Source organism: Zonotrichia leucophrys, chromosome 1A (genome assembly GCF_028769735.1).
Source record: "Zonotrichia leucophrys gambelii isolate GWCS_2022_RI chromosome 1A, RI_Zleu_2.0, whole genome shotgun sequence".
Classification (NCBI taxonomy): Eukaryota; Metazoa; Chordata; class Aves; order Passeriformes; family Passerellidae; genus Zonotrichia; species Zonotrichia leucophrys.
In genome coordinates this window covers 26855989-26877962 of record NC_088170.1, presented here as the reverse complement: position 1 = coordinate 26877962, position 21974 = coordinate 26855989, and the positions used below count along the sequence as shown (strand labels likewise).

The following is a 21974-nucleotide window of genomic DNA, read 5'->3' as shown; positions in this document are numbered from 1 at the left end:
TACTTGTCAGAGGGCTGGAAAGGGGGATTTTTAAGGCTTCTTGTTCTCAGCTGTTTAATACCATTTCTCAGGGTCTACAAGACCCTTTCCACTGTTATAATACTCATATCAGCAATCATTTACACTATGTACATAGGAGCAGACAAGATGCTTTACTCTCCTCTTCCAAATAAGACATTGGGGAAGTGAAGTAAACGTGGTCCAAAACAGGTAAAATGGCATATAGGCATAAATATTTTGTTTTACAAACCAGGGAAACACTAGTCAACACAGCAGATATGAAATGGTGACAACTGGGAAATTTCATTTGCTGTGAGAAAACGGAATAAACATCCTGAGACTGCCCAGAAAGGCAGTTCAGCACAGAGGTAGCTGGGAAGAAAGAACAGTGGTGGTGCTGAGCCTGAGGTGCTGATGGAGAACACCAGGTGTGTATTGCGCTGAGTGGCTGCACCGTGCCAGGGCTCTGCACGTGGCTGTGCAGCACAGTCAGCTGCACTGGGGCCTCTGCACCATGCTCCATCAGCATGGGGAGCTGACAGGGGTCATTCATTTGCAGGCATGGTCAGTTATGGAAAGGCCCTAAAAGGTGTAGAGGAGACTAGGAAATCAATGTAGGCTACAATATTAAATGAGTTTATGTGGCACTTAGGGATAGGTTCTAGTGGTGGACTTGGCAGTGCTGGGTGAGCAGTTGGACCTGATGAACTTAGAGGTCTTTTCCAACCTAAATCATTCTATAATTCTATGCAGAAAGATGGCAACAGATTGTTTGACACTGGACTAAACTACCAGAAACTCTATTTTGTTGCCATACAATATGCCAGAAAAGAAGCAGGCCCTTGAAAGTGGGTTAACACATAAAGCTGAACCATGAACCTTCAATAAACCTGAAAAGAGCATAAATCAAGCTAAAAATATTTTAACCTCCATCTTCAAAAAGTAACCCATGCAGTGACACCCTGAATATCATATACTTTTTATTAAGTCCTCCAAAGGATCAATAGGATCATGTTACATCACACTGTCATTTTCCTGTAATGTTATGAGTCACATTGTGGTTCTAAAATGCCAGCTATGCACTATGTTCAAATTAGAAAAAGGAAAGGGTTTTGCAGAACATAATCAAACTCTTTCTTCCTTACTGGCATACTTGAATTTTAATATGCTGTTGATCTTACAAAGTGCATTTAGTCTCTAGTCTGAATGCACTCCAGAGCTGTTCAAGACTTTTGTATTAGAACAATTCTCTGGAAAAGACTAGTTTAAAAAGTGTTTTTTCAATGTAAAAATTTGCCCAGAAGGTCTCAGCTGTCCTGTGCATCTTTTTTTTTAATAGTTTCTGTCTTAAATAAGAAAAAAAAATTCTTTCTTAAATTTTTTCTATTTGGTTGCTCATCATCCTACTGGTTGAAGAGCACAAGAGGTAACATTCTAAGGTATACCTGACTCCAAATTCCAAGTGTGCCTGGAAAGATGCCACAGGGAACAAAAGTTACCAAGCCCTCACCCTACCAAACAATTTGGGCAGGTAGAAGGTAGATTCCCCAAATGTATTTTTAAGGAACACTGAGGAAGAAACCAAAAAAACCTTAATTTTCTGTACAAACAATATTTTTCAGACATTTCTTTTCCCTTTTTTAGTCCAGCCTTGGTGAATTAATATATGGCCATATCCACATGTATGTATCTATATAACTACATATATCTACACCTTTACCAATTTGTTTTTTTATAAATAAATAAACAGTTAAAATTTATATAAATGTTATTTATGAACGTGTATTTTATAAATAGAGGTATATTATCTACAGATAGAGGTAAAAATAAAAATAAATATAAACAGACAAATATAGAGATAAATATTATATATTTAACAAATAAATACACTTTTTTTTTTTTTTTTTCATTCACAAGAGGAAATGTCTGTGGCTCAGGCAGTTCTAGCTCATACCCTGTCATCTGTTCTAAATTATTTGGACATTTCTCCTTTCCGCTCTTTGAACTTCTGGCATCTTATTCAAGCAGTCTGTCTCCAAATGATTCATGCTTGAAGGTACAAGCAAAATTATGTTTTCAATATTTTCCTATTGTTCACAACTCATAAACCAAAATGCAGATAACCCAGTTTTGCACCAATATTTATCTTCCTGCAGAATACAGAGCCTTTTAATAAGAATGAATAAACAGTGACCATAGCTTTTCTGCTGCAGTCCCAGTATTGTAGTATTGGTATTTTGTGCAATTTAATGAAGGAGTACATGAACCACAACATTAAAGAAACAAAGTGGATCTCTAGCAGTAACTGTGTGTTGTGGTTTAGGACACTGTGCTACTTCACTACTGTGCTTAATCCTAACCTGTAGCACACCTAAAATGCCATCTTTTAAACCTCATTATTTTTCTCTGAACAAATTAGACAAGTGGATTACTGTGTGCTGCCAGAACTAGGATTAGGCCCTTAGGGACCAACTGTACCATTGTATGACCTTATCTCCATACCACTTATGATCTTATACTAGAACAGAATTATATCAGAGTATTTGCACAGAATCATATGCCACCATTCTACTTCACACTTTGATACAATAAAACTGTAATACAGTTTTTTCCTGGAGGAAATGGAAATGGAGATGACAAAAATGCTGATAATTTTACTTCTTCAAATCTATTCTAATTATCTCTTGAATCTTTGCACTGATTTACAGAAAGTCCACATTCATAACACATCCTAATGTATGGCTGGGATTGCTATAAACCTGCATCAGTCAAAAAATTATCACATGGTTAACTGTTTCTATTGACAGTAGTAAAATACGTTTGTAAGCATTTTGTTCAGTCTCCCCATTGACTTTGAAATGGCAAAGGGCTTTGTAATATAAAGAAAATACAAAAGGTTCTACCAGTAACTCAGCTATTTTCCCTTAAGTATTTTCAAAACACAAATAAATTCTTGTAAGTCTGGTGAAATCTAAATATAAAAAACCTTTTTTTCCACTTCTATTTAACCTATTTTCCACAGGCAATGACTGCCAAACAGCACTGCCTAGGCTTCTTTGGAATTTATATGGATTTTTATTTTGGAGCTTTTTTGGGTAAATTAAAGTCATCTCCATCACAGCAGCTTCTAAGTGTAATGTTATTTTATTAACTGACACCTGGAAAACCACAATATGTAGAATATCAATTTTGTTGCACAGTCTCTGAAAATAGTAAGATATAATAGATGATAAAAAGGACTGACAGAAGCAAATAAAGTAAGTACAAATATAAAACTATGACTTAAATGAATGCAAAAATGCAAGGAAAAGTCTGAGTCAGACATTGGTATGAAGGAATTCATTAAGGAATAAATAGGAAAAAAGAAAGAACATTTTTCTTCATAATAGGTTTGCTACCTATCATTTAACGTAAAACAAAAAAAAAGAATGAAGACTGTGCTAATTTAATATGGCTACCATTGAATTTTACATGTATTGTAATTGCCACATGTATTGAAATTTCATTTGCCATGTACAAATAATTGTAGGCAACCTCCAATGTTCACAAGATGTCAGAATTAAACTGGTGGCAGGTCCTGGAAAGTAATAAATGTATTGACATTTGCATCGGACTTCATTTTCAGAGAATGAGAAGGTCTAATGAATCTCAGTTGAAAGTGAGTGTAGAGCAACAAAGAATGTCTGAAGGGAAAATAACAATTATAAAGCTTCTATTCCTTCAGAAAGAAATATATAAAAGATTGGATTCAAGTGCTACAAGGATGAATGGAACACTTGCCATTAAATTCTACCTGATCTGGATTAGCAACAGTGAAAATTATGTCCAAAGTGCATTAAAAACTGACACATAAATAGTAATGAGTGGAAAGGGTGACACAGGCCATACAATGAGAATATCTGGAATGTACAAAATGAAAAATTTCACTAAACTGATTTAAAACACTTTTTTGAAAACTGCAAGAACAGATAATGAGAAAAGATGACAGATGCATTTCGAACTGCAAACAGCAGAAATGGAGGGAAAAATATTGTTCTTGAACAGAGGTAACTTATAAACAGAAGAACCCAGGGTAACTGCATGCCACAGGTTCCTAAACAAAGTGTTCAGACAAACATCGGGTACTTTGCAAGGAGAAAAAAGCCTGTGCAACAAACAAAGGGAGACACCAATCACTAAAGAACAAGTTTGAAGGATCCAGCACACAGAAATAGCTAAGAAGGTAAAAGATTCAAGCAGTTTATGAAGGACTGGTGGTGAAACGGTCAATAGAGGATGAACAGTTTAAAAAAATCTGAAATGCTATTGAGAGACTAAAAATGCTTTTTAATTTACATTTTTTATTTTCTCTCTAGGCATGCAATAGTCTGCTAGAGTGCTGTACTATACCAATAGAGAAGACCATTTATTTCAGAACCTGAATGTCACTCTAAAATACCTTTTCCCTCATTATTTTAAACGGAAGTAATGTTATTAGATATCTTCTTAGAAGGATGGGCTACATGGAAGAAGTATATGAGAAATACATTCTTACTAATGCTGTTTTCTATCTTTTCTGTGTGAAGGTTATTAGACATGTTAGTCATTTGCCACCGAGACACACTAAATGCTTTATATACTTGGAATTTGGGACAAATATAATGAAAAAACTTCCTTTCTGAAGTTTCTGTCATTTGGAACCTTAAGGACTGTAATGACTGCATCTTTGGGGAGTAGAAAAAAAAAGAGCCACAGCTGAATTGCAAGGTAAAATAAAAGGTTAAAATAAAATTAAATACCTAAGGGCCATTTAAAGGTCAGCTTCCTGCAGATCCTGGAACAATCACATAAAGCAACTCATTCTGCATTATCTCCCAGACATGTAAAAATACATCAGATTAGATTAATAGCACTTAGACCCTTACTAGCAAAAAGAGAACAGAAGGAAGAAAGACTTTCCTAATTTTTCTTCCCTTCAGAATCAGTGTGGTAATGATTCCACAGTGGGAAAAGCAGGAACTACCTGCCTCTTTCCTTTCAACAAAACCAAGTGACTAGCAATGGCATGAGCTAAGGACAGCAAAGGGACTTGTTTCATCCCTTTCCTGTATATCAACGAAGAAGCACACACAACTATGTACATCTTCCATTTTCCAGCCTATGTCAGTTCAACACACTTGGTGTAGACTGCTGTAACCATATTTTAAACCTTCAGAATATTTAAATGAAGGCCTTTTTCTAAACAGAGTGATGTAATCAAGACTGCCATGCAGATTTCCACTATTCTGACTTGGATCTATTTCAATTCATAATCATAAGCACTGCATTTTCATTTCTGTATTTCACAAAGCACAAGCTCTGCATCCAACAGGCTTAATTTCTTCCCTAGTACTTCTGAGCAGCAGGCAACATGAAACCCTGCTCCTTGCAGTAGTTATATATGCAACTGCCTGCAGAAATCAGCTACCTAACTTTGTTTATATGCTCAGGAAAACCAGGGTGCACTTTTAATATAACCAATGTAACAAAATCCATCCAGACCTCAAGCTGTGCTCATCATTCCTGTACATGATAAAATAGTTTTTCCATCTAGGGGAATTTTTCTGACAGCTTACTGAAACCAGTTACTGTCTAATCTGTAAATGAGACAGAACTTCTTTCATCCACATATGTTTTCTCTTAGTATCTGGGTGGTTGAAAGATCATCACCACAGATGTATTGCTCTGATAATGGAATCCACTACCAAAGCAAAGCATAAAAATATAATGTAGCCATTGTTGTCATCTATCTGTACTGACAGATATAAATAAGGCCACCAGCACTGTATTTTTAAAAATGAATCTCAGAGCTGCAATTAAGTCATAAGGAAAGAGTGAAATGCCAACTTCAGATTTTGAAATATTCAATTCCCACAGTTAGTCATGGAAGAATACAGGAAATTTTAGGGTAAAAAGAAATCAGAAATCACATCTAAAACTATTCTTTGCCTTTCATTACTATTTATTTACTCCAGATTTTTTCAGTAACAGTCTAATAATTTCAGAGTTTTCATAATTACTGGTACAAATCTATGATATTCCATAAAGAATGCATGCTTTTTGCAAGGCAATTTCAATTACCATGAATCAACTTCCTTCCTTCCTTTTACATTTAATTTGAAATGCTGCTGTTGGCCATAGGACTAGATAGGCAAATAACACTCTTTCACAAGAAGAATATTGCTTGCCTTCTGTATGCACAACTTTCACAATTCTGACATTGGTCACAGACAGCTTACATGGGAACAGGAATGTTAAAGATTGCCACACTGACCAACTTTGGATAGCTTTGTAAGTAGCCTGTAAAAGAATGTTCACTATCCTCCCACGCTAACTTTGCACTTAGGAAAGAGAGGTTCCTCCAGAAATTGGTTTAATTACATTCCTGTCTGTGTTGTCTCCTAGTCACACAAGGATAAGTAGCCCCCTGGATCAGTCTCCTGAATTACCCATTTCTGTACAAATCTAACCTGTCCAGTCTTGTGATATTCTGATTATAACCCTCCCCCAAGGCTTCTTAGCAAACAGCCTGTGTATGAAACCTGTAGAGACCTAATAAAATTTGGTGCCTGTTTCAGTTTCTGTTGACAAAGGGCTCAAATACTGTATAAAGTAGCTTGCCTTCAGTGGCACAGGGAAATGGTCAGATGTGGTAATGATCAAAGACATTGATCATTACTGAGGCCATCATAACCTGGAAATGGGGATGAGTACCATCATCACCACCATCATCAGCAGGACCAGTCTTTTAAATTAGGCAAGTGAGATGCTAGCCCTGCACATACAAAGCCAAAACTTTCTTGGTCTTCAGCTGTTATCTGACCATTTTCAGTGTGACTTCTCAGAGGTATTTCCTTCTCCCATGTATAATCTGTATTTCTCTTGGAAAAAGTGAAGGGCATCACCTTCTTATATTTGTTTAATAAAGAAAATACAGCAGATTTTTACCTCCTAGGAAATAAAGTTGACATTACACAATATGCTTAGTATGCATTACCTGGAAGCAATGAAGAAGGTAACTTTTCTTACAGAATATTATAACCTAAAATAACCTCAGTTATTAATGTAAACTAAGACATAGTTTATATGTGACTGATTACTGAAGATTTAAGAAAATGTATAGTCTATAAAATCACCCACCTTTTTCAATGTATTCAGTATATTTTTCTTTTGCTTACATGTAGGCACACATACAAGCATATGGATATCAAATGCACTTAAATGTACAGAGTGCATTAAAAAGACATCTTTATTTCTCAGGCAAATATGCAAAGTAAATACGTGTGATTCTTCCAGTGAAATAAAATACTCACAGTGTAAGAAGATGACTTTCACCCTTGAAAATTTACTCAAATTAGGTTTGAAGCATTTTGCCATTATTGAAAAAAGACAAATGTCCCATTCATGTGTTAGCAGCTATATGAATTATCTGGCTTCTGCCATAATAATAAGATAATTCTTGTTCCTTTCAAAAACCTGAAAAAACTATTTCCAGATAATATAAGACTGTGGGTCAATCTAATGAAAACTACTCTCTGTTATGTGCATTTGCCAAATATTTTTTCCGAAATATAAACCGTAAGGGATTTTCTGCCTTAGGGCTTCTGCATACCAAACCTTTCCACAGTTATGTTACAAATGTTAGAAAACAGAAAGAATCAAGAATTTTTAAAAACATATTCAGAACTGCAATATGGTAATAAAGAATGGCATATCTGCACAATAGTTGTGTAATAATAAATAGCCGTTAAGATAAACATTTACTATGAAAGGATAAAACAGCTTGCTTTATCAACAGCACTTCAGAAAAAAAGTAAAATGACTCCATTATTGATTGATAGCAGTTAGATTATCTATTGAGTTAATTTCATATGGACAGTGTGCAGAATGTACATTAATATACACTTCAGATCTTATCACTTTCCAAAATTCTTCATACAGTGAAATGTGTAGGTTTCAGTATCTGTATGAAACTACTTTTTGCCAAAAAGATCTAAAGATAGATAGAGTGTCCGAAAGAGCAGCCATGTGAGTTCCTAAGGACCTCCTAAACCATGAGCTTCCCCCAGCTCAGTTATGTTGTGACATTTCTAATATATACAGCTGAGACACCTGACATGAAAGCAATCATACAAATCAGTTTGAGGAATCATGTAAGCTACCTGTCCACATTTCAGACAGCTAAAAGTGGGCAAGAGGCAAATAGATCTCACCAAAGTAATCTTTTCTTTTTTAATTCATATTTTGGCTTCTTTCTAAAAAGAAGCTTTTATTTACTCATTAGCATCTTTAAACTAGAAATGTGTTTGGTAAATATTTTTAAATACTATTTCAAATTATTTATTTTATTGGGAAACAATTACTTGAAATAAATGGTTGCTATGAAAAGAAGTGTTGGTAAGTCCACCAGAGAGAATTCACATCAGTGGATGTTTATGTATGCCCATCTATTAGTGGAAAACTTGTTTTCACTAATCATGTAGTGATTTTTCTTAGGAAGGGAAATATTATTTTATGCTAATTCACTTATATTACTTCAAAATTTGACAAATAAAAGAAAATTAGTATTTTTAAAAAATTGTGTTTTTGTTTGTTTCTAAGTTCCAGGGCTCCTTCTTTTTCTTAGGAGCTCATAATATTAGATGTACTTAAATTTATAGTAGACGATAGAAAATTTTCATATAGGAGAAAGTTTTTGGTAGGCATCTTTTTTTATTCTTAAAGACTGAAATGAAAAATATATGGATAGAATAAACCATATTCCCTCAGGCAATAAAGACTTTATATTAACAAGCATCAAACTTCTCTGTATGCGAAAGCAAACAGAAAAAAATTTGCTTTCAGTTTACAGATAAGAAATTAGAAAGATGTCATCAATCTTGTTCTGGTAATTTTTTGCATAGAAATATTTTACATCTGAAACTTAACTATGAATATAAATTTAATCAATGAATTAAATTATTTTAAACTGCTAGATTACAGTGGAGTTTAAAGCACACTGATGAAAGTTGAAATTTTTTTACACCAGACTTAGATGCCACTACAAAATTGTAAATGTGGAGAATCTGGGACATGGAATAATTTCTCTTCTTCTTAAGGAAGCATGTTTTAACATAGTAAAATAGAAAAGAATAAAAAAGTGCAGAAGTACCAGGAGATCTCAGGGAATTATAATGGAAAGCTTAATAAAAGATTCAACACCTCTTTGCCTACCATGTAGAATCACCATCATCCAAATAGTAAAAAACCTGCTTTATCCAGGCTTTTTTGGAGAAATTCTTGCAATAGTCATGATGTACAAAGAACACTATAATTTTTTTTGTTATTAAAAATTCACCATGGATAAATTATAAAATCAGGAAATGTTTCAGTTCTTTCACTAAATTAAAAACAAAAAACAGTAACCAAAGGTATTTACAGGAAGCTGGCTAAGCTCTTAATTCCCCTGATTAAAGCTGTGAACACTTATTTCCTGAATAACAAGATGTTATTGTCTCTTATGCAGTATTAAATATCCTCCATAAAGCAGAAATTCAGTTTTGGAAAATGTTGAGAATGGTCAGACTCCTCTAGGACCCGACCATAATTTCCTAGATTACATGTTAATAGTATACTTCACAGGAAAAACCTTCAAAGACATTAATTTTCAGCAGCAGAGAAAATAAAAGCATTTCACTTCATAATGCCCCAGTCAAACACATGTATCTTAATTTTTGCATCAAATGCGGTAATTAACATGCTATTAGCAACATGTCCCCCTAAAACATATTTTTAAAGCATTTCTAGTTCCAAGATACAGATTTCTATCAGGCTGAAGTGTTAAAGCTTCGTCCATTTAAGAAGAAATATGTTTATTATATACATGAAAGTGTAATTTATATATCAATAGAATTAAGAACCAGAATCTCAATGTATTATTCTGATGCTTTTAATCCAATCTAGATCATTGATTTACCACACTCTCAACATACATTTGTTCAGTAAGTCCACAAAAATGTTTTGAACAAGGATATTAAAAATTGAACAAGTACTGAACCCAACAAAGCAACAGACAAAACTCTTCATGATGATCTACAGTTGACTTTTTTTAAATTTCCCCAATAAAATATACATTGTTAATGTTCTTTCTATTTAAACAGATATTTCTGTTTCAAACTCCTTCTTCTATACTGGCCTGCAAGCAACTACCTTCTAAAATTATGTTTTCAGGTACAGTCTGAAAGCAATGTAATTCAGCAATTATTGGTTTCCAATGAGTGCTTTGTTTCCTTAAAACTAAATAAAAACTGCCCACTTATAAAAAAACAACTAGATTTAGGCTATTTCTTCTCCCTTGTACAAAACATTGGAATAGAATTAGGCCCTCAAAAACCAGAATGTGTGGAGATAAAAAGAATTTATAAGAAATGAAAGTATTAATTTTGCCTTTTCCCCATCTGTTTTGTTGATTACTGGAAATTTTTCATTTTCATGTGGAATGGGGAATGTGAAGAAAACATGAAAATAACCAGTATACTAACCACATGGGGAGCTAGCAGTCTCTTATTGTGCAATGTGCAGAAAAATCAATAATAAAGTGAAAGAAAGGCTAACAATTAACTAAAACTGGAACTAAAACTAATTGGTATTGTTCTCTGCAGTTACTCTAATTTTACTCCCAAGAAATCTGGGCTTACTATCAAAAAACACATTGAAACCACTGTGTAAATAGCTAAAAAACAATTAAATAGCCTATTTTTTAAACAAAATTTTGTCTTTTTGAACAGAAAAATAAAAAGCTTTTAGACCTGAGAAAAATAACTTTTTAACCTACCTTGACTGCATATCTTGATGTGTTTTGGACTGGCTGATTTCAGCTGGAGTTGAAGGGACTTGCTGTTGTAGCTCCACCAAAGACTGGTAGTACTGTTGCTGATGATGTTGCTGCTGTTTGTACCGAGACAAACTGAAAAACAGCCCTAAGATGGCTTTCAAATTTCCATTCCTTATTTCTATTAAAAAAACAAAAGAGAAAAGGAAGTGAAAACACTTTGGTTTTAGATTTCAGTTTTGTAAAAGTCACACTAAAGTATGTCTGTACATACCTATACATTTTTATGTCTTATATCTCCTAATTTACCTGTAATGTCAGAGACATTTTAGGTGTCACTGATAGTACATTTTTTATTATAATTTTTGGGTTTTTATGTGTCAGTGTTGCAATAAACAACTATCTCTGCAATGCCTTCATCATGAGACATTTGCATGGTCATAAACAAGAGTATATTCAACCTTAAGTAAGACACAATTCTGAAATGTCCTGTCCCAACAAAGTACAAATATTCTAATTAAGGAACAGCCCATTAAGAAAAAATCTGAATTCTTTCTAGTCTTAAATATACATCCCTTCAAACCTCATGACTTTAAATTACTCTGTTTGCTTTTGGAGCAAATTCTGTGCACATTGGTAATAAACAGTGAATTCTGGAAAAATCAAAAAGACTGTATTATGGTAATGGTTATCCTCAGTGAGCACCTAGCCATTCATACAGAGGTGTGCAGGAAACATGAGAGAAGAAAATAAATGGAAGGTTGTTTTTAAAAAAGGTGACTGTAATGCTCATGATTACATCTTTGAACTTTGATTTTATAGCTTTTTATTTTATATTGCTATTACTGATAATGAAGACAAAAACTGCAGCTTTGATGAGGCTAAACCACTACTTGAATATAATTCTGGTGAACCCCAGTAGCATCCCTAGGATTACCATTACTTTTTTAGCTTTTACCCAGCCTGAGATGAAGATTTTTCAAGGATGTTGTTATTCTTTGCTGATAAAGGATTTCAGTGACAAAAAGAAACCTCAGAAGACTTTAATGAAATTATCTGCATCATGTAGGTCTGTTCATAACTTCATTATTAATTTTCTTTGGCATCGACCATCTTGGGAAAGGTTTTTATTAGACCTATAGACTTGCAACCTGTCATGCAATGCCACAACCTTTCTGCCTTCCCTGCAAATCAAAATAGTGAGCTGAGTGTGCTGCACAGCTTTCCCAGGGAAATTTTCAAGTTGAATTTATACAAAGTTACTGTCATTTTCATGTCTCTTAAACCAAACTAATTTTTTTTCAATAGGATTAGGTGAAATGTTAATACATATACTAAGACAGCAAACACTGGAGCTTTTATGCTCACAACATGTTCTTCAAAATCAAACCTAATCCCGGACACTGAAATATACTTTTCAGAATGTGAATCTGTTCTAAGCAGCCAGACTTATTCATCTCCTCTGTGAAGATGCTGCAGGATCTTTGATTAGCAATAAGACCATGAGAGATATGTAGAACTTTCCCAGACCAAGTAAACTTTTTAGGCAATATGACTTTTGCAGTCATATTGGTTTCAAGGAAGATCACTGTCAAGGAATACAGAAAATTTGTATTTAAAATTATCCTCAAAACGCCCCCAAAAAACCATGTAACTATCCATTTTAAGTGGCTCTGTTTTGAGAAGACTCCCAGTATGCGACACCAGTTTATTTACTCTTATCATTTTGCATGACTTCATGCTCAGAAGAAGAATCCTTTGTTAAATCCCACTCAGTATTTTTCAATCTGAAAATTTTGCTCTTTTTGCATTAATATATTTGTTACTATCATTAGGGAAGGATGCTATCAGTAACTTTTTCTTTCCTAATTTTAACAGAGTTAAAGTTAGAATATTTCTCACAATCAAAAAATCCAGAAACTTCTCATGTGTACTAAACATATACTTGGAAAATGAGAAGATATTCTTTGTAGCAACTGGATAATTATTTATCAACTGGGTTCTCAAGCAGAGATTTGGTAGCCAAGATTTGGTAGCCAAGATTTGAAAATTACTTTTTTTTAGACCTCTTTGTTCAGTTGTCAAAATGGCTGTGAAATCTTCAAAACTTGTTAAGCTAATGGTTTATTGTTCTGCAACCACTGTGGTCATTAATAAATGACCCAGTAGTAACAAGACACGTTTACCAAAGCTTATTACAAGAAACTCAATTTCTTCTCCTCCTAAAAATTGTAATATTCAGGATTAGACACAGTAAAAATGGTATATTTAAGGAAATCACACCTCTGCAGGACTTTGAAGAATATCATTATGAAGGTAGTAGTGGATTTACTTCAGATCATGACCAATTGTGTAACAGCAGAATTAATTTTAATTTTACTTCAGCACTAAACATTAAAATTTGGTTTTTAAGAATAAAGAGCATTTTAAATCATAGTCCTTGCACTTAGTCCTATGTAGTAGTATTGCTTTTAGTAGCATATGAACTTAAAGCTACACAATTGAAGCATATATCCTATTACAATTATTTTCCAAAGTAAAACAAAGGTAGCAATAAAGGCATTGCAGAATGCAGACAGATTCTGATTTTAAAAAGTACAGAAAATATGTCATCACATATTGATGAGTATGAAAATAATGAGTATCCTCATAAAATAAATTCATAATAAATTTTCAATTTGACAATCAAGGTGAATAGATAGTACACATCATGTCTGTGTTGCATGTGTAAAATCCTAGATAGGTTCAGATGGTGAAAGATAGTAATTCTGAGTTAATTTCACAATCGAATAGTGGTTAGCATTCCAATTTTTTTCTCTATGCATCTTCTAGAATTCAACTGAAATTAGCATCTCTGGAAAAAAAAATTCCTTCCAGCTTTTAGTTATGCTACAAGCAAAATAAAAATACAGGGATGCATCTCTGGACCTGTTACCTTCAGTGCCACACCTTGCAGAACTGCTTAATTTGCTACAGGACAAAGACATATACATTTTAATAATTCACTTGCCTCTTACATGAACAAGGCAATATTATGTAATTATTAAGACAACTGGTATTTTTAATGGTTTTTTTAATTATATTTATTAATTTAGTTGCAACCACATTAGGCAATCATTTAAGGTGACTAATACAGCAGAATAACTGAAGCAGCAAAACCATTCACACTCTTTGACTTAACAGGAGACATCAAAGGAATACTATAATTTTCAGACTCATCTGGACAGCATTACTACTAATAATAAATTTGCTGAAACAAATAGTCTTCCCTGGGTTTATTTAACTGAGCAGGATTCTTATGTTCTTGTTTGCTATTTTGAATCAAATATATGAAAAATTTTTTAAAAAATCTATGCTCAGGAAGTTCTGTGCCTATCTAATATTGTGGAGCTAACATTAAAAGATTAATACAATTGAAAAAATATTGTTTTAAAACATTGTCTCAAGATTCATAAACATTGCATTTCTTGGTTCAATTTCAAGGGAAAATTAAAAGGAAACTCTCACTTGTTATCATTAATCTATATCTGCATGCTGTTCAAGACAGCTGGAGCTTGGTATTTAGGTGCAAGTGATTTGTGTTAAGAAATTCAGTTTTCAGAAGAAAATCTTGTTATTTGTTCTGATGATTTGTTTCTCTTACCTTCTGCAGAAAGACCTTGGACATTTACGCCTCTGGCTGCCAGAAAGCTAAGGCAGACATCAACATTCTCAATCTGCAACATGAATAGAAATAACAAGCAGGATAAGACTATTTTACAAAACACAGAAATGTTGGGAGAAGAAAAAAAAAAAAAACCCAAAAAAACTGCTCAGGAATGAATACTTTACATTCATTGCATACTACAGCTCTTTATCAAAGTTTAGCAAGAATGATTACTGCTAATTGGGGAATCGAGATAAAGCTTTCATTGTCCGCTTTGGTGCTTAAAACAATTCACAAATGCCCAATCCAGAATGGCATGCTGGCAACTCAGCAACCCACCTAGTTAACATAAAACTGGATTTTGTATGCTATAAACAAGCAGCAGTGAAAGCACTCATAGAGAATTGGACACTGAATATATATGTGGAGATATGAGCAGCTGAGTTGACTAAAAAATGTAAGCAAAAACAGTGTAAGCAAAGGTACTTGCTTGGGATGATGTGGGATTCTGCAGAAATGATATCACTCTCTTTAGTGGTTGTTCCTCTAATTTCTTTCCTCAAAAGAGTTTTTGCTTAGTAAAGAACATGGCTTCCCTTGGTGATTTATAAGAAATCTACAGCTACCACAGAGAGCTTTAGGTACAAAAATGTAGCCTAAATGTAGATCAATAAAAGGATAAAACTTCTGCCTCTAAAATGAATAATAACAGAATTAGACTGCTTTCATGCATCTATTTCTAATACATGATGGAGATGGGGTGCTCCAAAATGTTCTCAAGTCACGATCCTGAGCTGATTACCCCAGTCCTTCCGGGACCTCTGAAGGAATAATCAGCTATAAAAGTAAAAATTACTATCTTTGTCTATAAATACACTGCTATGAAAACAGAAACAATAGGTATAGAGAGAAGTTTTGTTTCAAGTGGCTTTAACAAATTTGATTTTAAAATACTATTTTAGGTTGATGCATTTATTTCAAGGCAATTAGGACCACAAAAATAAAACAAAATTTGAACAATATATTTTAAATGCCTATTATCATTGGAGAACATTAAAAATAAAGCAAAGAATATTCAATACTAAAAACATAAAACTGCAGTAGCTCAAGTCCATGCAGTTATTTTATTTGAATGTTTACACATTTTACAAAGTCTCATGTCAATTGTTTTCAACCATCAAAACGTAAGGGGTAAATTCACTCCTTGAAAGAAAGCTACTTGATCCTTGGCAGTATCTTTTCTCACCTAGGAAAGTCTTTGACTACCGTCATCTTTCTACATTGGATTCTGCCATTGTTTTCTGGAAATGGTAGTAGCTAAAAGGATTTAAATATTCTTTTTACTACTGACCCTAGCAATATGTATTATGAGTCTACAGACTGTCTTGATCCATGGGTATAAATGTATAAATTTATAGATATTGAAAAATATTCAGATCTGCTCTTCAAGGACAATAAAGGTTAAAACACTACTAAACACATTTTTAGAAGTCTTTTCAAACCTTGATTTCAAGGGCATACTAACATTTACAGTGAATGATAAACAATATTTTTACTGAGTCAATTACAGAGGAAAACCAAAACTCAAAGTCTGAAGTTAAACTAATGAAATTTACTAAAAAAAATGGGGTTTACCACAAAGCTTTCATAAATCAGTTTAATGGTGTCATCAATTTTCACAGCTTAGAATGTGGAATAATCACCCTAAAATCAACGGGATTACTCCAGCTCTGGCCCAGCACAGTCACGGCAGCAATCCAGGCATTAACTGGCATTTTCTTAAATGTTTATGCAGTTTTACACCATGAAGAAACGCCAAATTACCTAATATTCTTAATACATAGAGACATGACATAACTAAATCAGTCGCAAGTTGGCTGCAGCTAAAATAGGAAGATCTGGTTCTTCCTCACCTCCTCTTCCTCCCAGGTGTGAGGGCCCTGCTGCTGCTGGGCTTCAGCACTTCTCTGAGCGCACCCGGAGCAGGCTCCGTGCAGAGAACTCACCCAGCAAAAAGGCAAAGGGATTTCAGTCATTCCAGTTTCCCGTGCAGCCAGGGAAGTGCAGGAGCCAGCAGCGGGGAGGGCGTGTCCCAGCCTGAGTAAAGTGTGGCTTGGGAGAGGAAAGGGGAGGTGGGAAGGAGGGACAAGGTGGATGGTGCCATTCCTGGTGGCAGTGGCAAGGCACTGGGCTGGCTCAGTGCTGACATTCAACCAAACCCCTGAATCCGTTGAGAAAATTGTGCACATGAAGAGAATATTTCTACTCAACCTTTAAACAATGTCAACTATGTAAGAAAAAACTTTGAATGAAAAAATCTATGCTGTGAAACATTGAAAAGAAATGAAGATTTGGTGGGCTATTAGCTGCATAACTCATTGCGTCTTTGGACTTTCAAATCAACCATAATGCAGTATCAATTACTTCAAAGATGGGAAATTCAGCTCTATAAGTACAAGAAGTCAAAGGGAGGGGGGAATAAAAGAAAAATAAAGAAAGAAAAATCAGTACAGTACACCAGTAGCATAATAACTGGAACAATATTTTCTAACACGTATTCTAGTTTAATCAAGTAAGTTTTGATAATGGGCACGGCCCCTCTGCAGCAGTTCAGGAGACCACAAATATAAGAAAATCACAGTTAACAGGAGAATATTTAAGTCCTAATGTGGAAACATCTCAATATCTATCTGCAATACTGAATAATAGTAAATAATAAGCCTACTACCTAAACCTTCACATACATTTAGTGAATAGTACCCTATAGAAACAGCACCTGGTTAATTCACATGCTTACTTTTACAACATGTGTCTCTTAAACTCTCAGAAAAAACAAATCATTACCACTAACATCAATGACTCAGTATGCTGCAGAACTACAAAGCAAATTCTGTTTGGCATCAGAGTTCACCAAGAGAAGTGTAACAGAAGCCCTGAGTCCAAAGTCACCCCTTTGGTAGGGGTGTATGAAGCAATAGCAGTGGCCAACTTTCAGACAATAGACTGGGGTTGCACTGTTAGCTTTATAATAAAGTCTTGTTTTGACTTGTGAATTGAGCAAGTTTGGTGTGGCAACTCACAGGCCCATAATACCCTGAAAATGTCAGAAAACAACTCTTGCAGTCAGTTCTCTGATAATAACTGCAGTTACTGTATAACTCTCAGAAACTCTTAGGGGATTCAATGAGACATGCATTAATACGTTTTTGGGTTATGTTCACTTTCTTTCCACTCCAGTCTAGAAAATGTTAGCCTTAAAATTGTCCCATTTTGAAGCTCTCAGTGTGTCTCTAAATATTGCTTTAATTACCTACTTCTTGCCCTGGCAAACCACAGTTATTCTTTGAACTCAAACCCAAGCAGCCCCAAACACTTTTTCTTCAAACTCATTCACAGATGAGAGTAATTTTGCAATTACAAAAGTTCCAAGAGATTTCAAGCAGCTTCCATTCCTCAGTACTGTTTCAATCAAGAGTGGTATGAATTCCTGAAGCCCATGTTTATATAAGTAGTTATTCACTGGGGTAAACTTTTCCTAGAGCTGACACTGTGTGTGTAGAATTCTGCTGCTCATATATCAGTGGCTGAAGATTTTGTGGTGTAACACAACAAAGACACCAAACAAATTTTGTACCTTACATATGACTACAATTCTGTAGTGAATTTTGCTTGCAAAAAGAACTAGTTTATAGCAGAGATTATGTTTATCATTATAGTGAGCTGTATCACGAGAACTACAAGGTACTGTAGCAGATGATATCGCTCATTACAGTACAGAATTCAGGATATACAGATTGACTCCAAATCTTACAAATCACAATAGAGAAGAGTCTCAAATTTGCAAATTTGTTTGTACAGGTACATGCTACCAAGACTGTTGCTGATGATAAAGTTCTCCACCGCTGTCAATCGCTGATTGGTTTTTTTTTTTTCCAAGGCTCCTATTTTATATTAAAGATTCAAAAGCATGGAATAAATGCAGCACACTGAATAGCAGAACTTAAATACTAAAAACTTTAACAACTATAAATAGCTTAAATAATTAACAATATCATAAACCTTCATTGCCATATAGACATTTGCCACTTAGCTATTCAATCAACACCACATGAAATTGCTTTCCAGAGGTAACAAAACCCTAATTTGGAAACCTAATCACCTCTATATCAAAACTCAAGGATATTATGTCAAATTCTGAAATGTATCTCCAGCATTGTGGGTAAAGATACACTTGGCAAAGATGATGATAATTTAGAAATTCATTTGTAGGCATCATCAGGTAGACAACCATTTGATGCTTTTTAATTAAGGCCTAATAGGTTATGCTTACAATATATTAAGCTTTCTTCATAAATCTGATCCTTTTTGATAGTATTCATATACATAGCATCATGATAAAAGCATCTGGGACACCTAACACCATAAATACTAGCAATCTCCAATACATTTTTACACTGGTATGTAAGGGGATGAAGTTCATAATGAAGATGTAGAAATAAACAGAAATGTCACAGCTCTGATAATATTAATAGATTAGGTAGCATGCAAAGAAGATACATTGGAAATATGTTGACACATATGATATTGCATAGTTGTGGGTAACCTTCTTTTGAGGGAAAGCTATTTGAAATTTATCATCAGAAATAAATCACTAAATCAGACTGAGGGACTTGCATAGTAGTAGTACTTAGTACACAGCTGATTTACAGGAAGAGCTCATTTGTGGGATGCACTCACCAGTGACTTAACACATAGAATATGTCTATTTATTCCTATTATTTTTGCTGTTGCCAAGATTACTTTTCATCTCCTTTGTCTGAAAGACACTTTCTTCACATGCAAAAATAAATTTAATTGTGGGATGCTCATAAGACATGTAATTATTACTAACATAGCATTATATTTCTCTCTTGAAGCTCAAAAAATATCTTGCTTTGACTAAACCCCTCTTATTAATTTTATGACAATATAGTTTACAAGAACATATAGCCACACAAGTTAGTTACTGTTTGCCTACTTTGAGCTGGATTCTTCCTGAAGAATGGGATACCTTTATAAAAACAACAAATTATTATAACCGCATAGAGTTTCTATACATACATGCTCTTAAATGCTCGTAATTATTTTGGCAGCAAAAGTAAAACAATTATTTCTGTTAGCACTTCATTCAGCGCTATCTTCCACAGTTCCATGTGTGTGTTTTGACATTCTGATTTGTGACCCAGTTCCCAGATAAAATTTGGCAAAGGATTTTCCCTGTAGAAGTTTTGTAATGTTGCTGACGGTTGATTAAGGACATCCATACAAATAATATTCCACAGAAATCCAGTAAATCACATTCATACTCACTTTCCAAAGAACAGAAACTCCACAAAACTCTTCAGTATTTGATGCTTTTTTTTGCTTTTTAATTGCAAATACTAAATAGTACTCTTTGAGATTGATATTATGATACAAGATAGTATGTGTCACGATAACTGTATTTAAAACACACTTTACCAGCATGTTTCTTCCTAAATGTCCCCAGAGTATTTACCTGAACTGAGAAACATACATTTGAATCTTCCTCTTGCATGGATATTCATCACTAATAAATTTTGTGGAGGATTTAAATGAATGCAGAATTAGAAAATATATTATTGTTGTTACACATCTCCTCCTCTTTCAAGTCCTGGAGCACTAGCAGAATCAAAATTAAATAAAATTCAGGCCTCACAGCTAGTAATCTGGACTCTAAATATTTACAATTCACATGTTGCATAAAATTATTAACATTTAAAGAATGTAAAAGCAGATACTATTTGTCTGATTTTAACAGGAATCAGCCATGTAAGGAGATGCACAAGCTTTTGAGATCTGGTTTCTTACTCAGTAGGTTAAGTGCCAGTGAACTGGTCTCAATTGCAGGCTCTAGAATAAGCAGAGGTTCAGGCAAGCAACCAAGACATCTTCATGAGTACATAAAATCATTTTTGATGCACATGTTGGAGTTGGTAAGAGAACTAAACTTTCCATATAGATTTAGCTATACAGAATGCTCTGGGAGACACTGAAAAGTATTTCAAGGTGGAAATGGCCTAAACTCTGATTTTTCTATGTCTAATAGCAGTAAGAGAATTGGTCACATACACTCTCACAAATACATGGTTAATCCTCATACACACACTACCTAAGACTATTCTTTGGCCAAATATATAAACTTTCACAACGTGCTATGCCCATAGGTGTTCTCAGAGATTTAAAAGGACAAGTTTATTTCAGTTTCTGCTCTTAAATGACTCATCCATTGCACACATTGTGACCTGTTGACAATTCACTTGTTGTGTGGGAAACACCCAGATTTTTTGTTTGCTTTGTAATTTTGTTCCTTATGGGTTTTCTTCCCAGCTGGTTTCACTAGTTTGTGTTTATGTTCTGCCAGTCTTTAAAACAAAGAGCTAAAAAGTAACTTGCTCCATTTCAATGATAAGGGAATACATTGCTCACTACTTATGAGCATGCTTGCTTTATACATATCTGTATGCAATATGATTTTTTAAAGCTGAGTATTGGGTGCAGAAATACATTTTTGATAGCTGACTTATTCTGAAGAGATCCAACTGAAGAGCTCAAAAGCACCATCCATTATTAAAACTGGTATACAAAAATGGATTGCTTCCTTATCCACCTGCCTATCCATTCTTCAAATGCTGCATATTCAGCACTGTTTGGGAGTCAATGTGATTCTTAAATTATTGCATAAAGAATATTCAATAGTGAGGGTTCCCTGGTTTACACTGTAAAACAGATGTTTAGCACGTCTGAAATTCTGCTCATCTCTTTAGAAAAATGTGCAACTGGTAATATAATTAAAATATGAAAAAAAACTAATGCCTTTTTAATTGTACATGTCTTGTGGGATAAAATGTAGCTAATCCATAAAAGGTATGCAATTATGATTTATTTATTATAATACATGGTAAGATTTATTTCAATTATTTGTAAAAGTACCAATCAGTAACCTCAATCATTATAACAAACACCTCCAATGCCATGTACTCCCTTCCATTTGACAGTGTTGTTGATTTACCTGCTTTCTGTGAAAAGCTATCAAAAATTTTACTTGCAAATCCATCGTACCATTTTCACTACACTGTAATATTGAATATTGTATGTTATCCCCAATAGCTGATTCATAGGTATTCGAAAAGAAAGATCCTTTTTCAAATTTAAGAGTAGGGTTTCAAAGGGGACAATGTGAAATAGATTCATATGGACTCATTTTGTGAGTATTATAATGGAACTATCACAAGCAAGCTGATGATTTTTATATATATAGTGCAGTTTAAACTAGTTTAAACACAAGTGAAGAGAAAGAGATCTGCTTTCTTGTCTCTTGTATATTCATAGTTGTATGTCCTTATTAACATAGAAATGTGTTCATACTAAATTAATTACAGACTCCTAATTTTAAGCAAGATTGTCTAAAAGTTGCATGTTTCCACCAAGATTCCTTGTGAA

The 21974-nt window shown here is 34.1% G+C and overlaps 1 protein-coding gene across 7 annotated transcripts in view; it reads right to left on the bottom strand.

The window, feature by feature from the left end:
- The window catches only part of NAV3 (neuron navigator 3), a 468550-nt gene that overhangs the window by 142438 nt on the left and 304138 nt on the right, over window positions 1-21974 (bottom strand). For all 7 annotated transcript variants that reach the window (XM_064701983.1, XM_064701980.1, XM_064701982.1 and 4 more), the window contains 2 exons: window positions 14472-14544; window positions 10832-11009 (listed from right to left, as the gene is read on the bottom strand). In XM_064701983.1, coding sequence (XP_064558053.1) covers window positions 10832-11009; window positions 14472-14544 — 251 coding nt within the window. The remainder of the gene's footprint in view (window positions 1-10831; window positions 11010-14471; window positions 14545-21974) is intronic.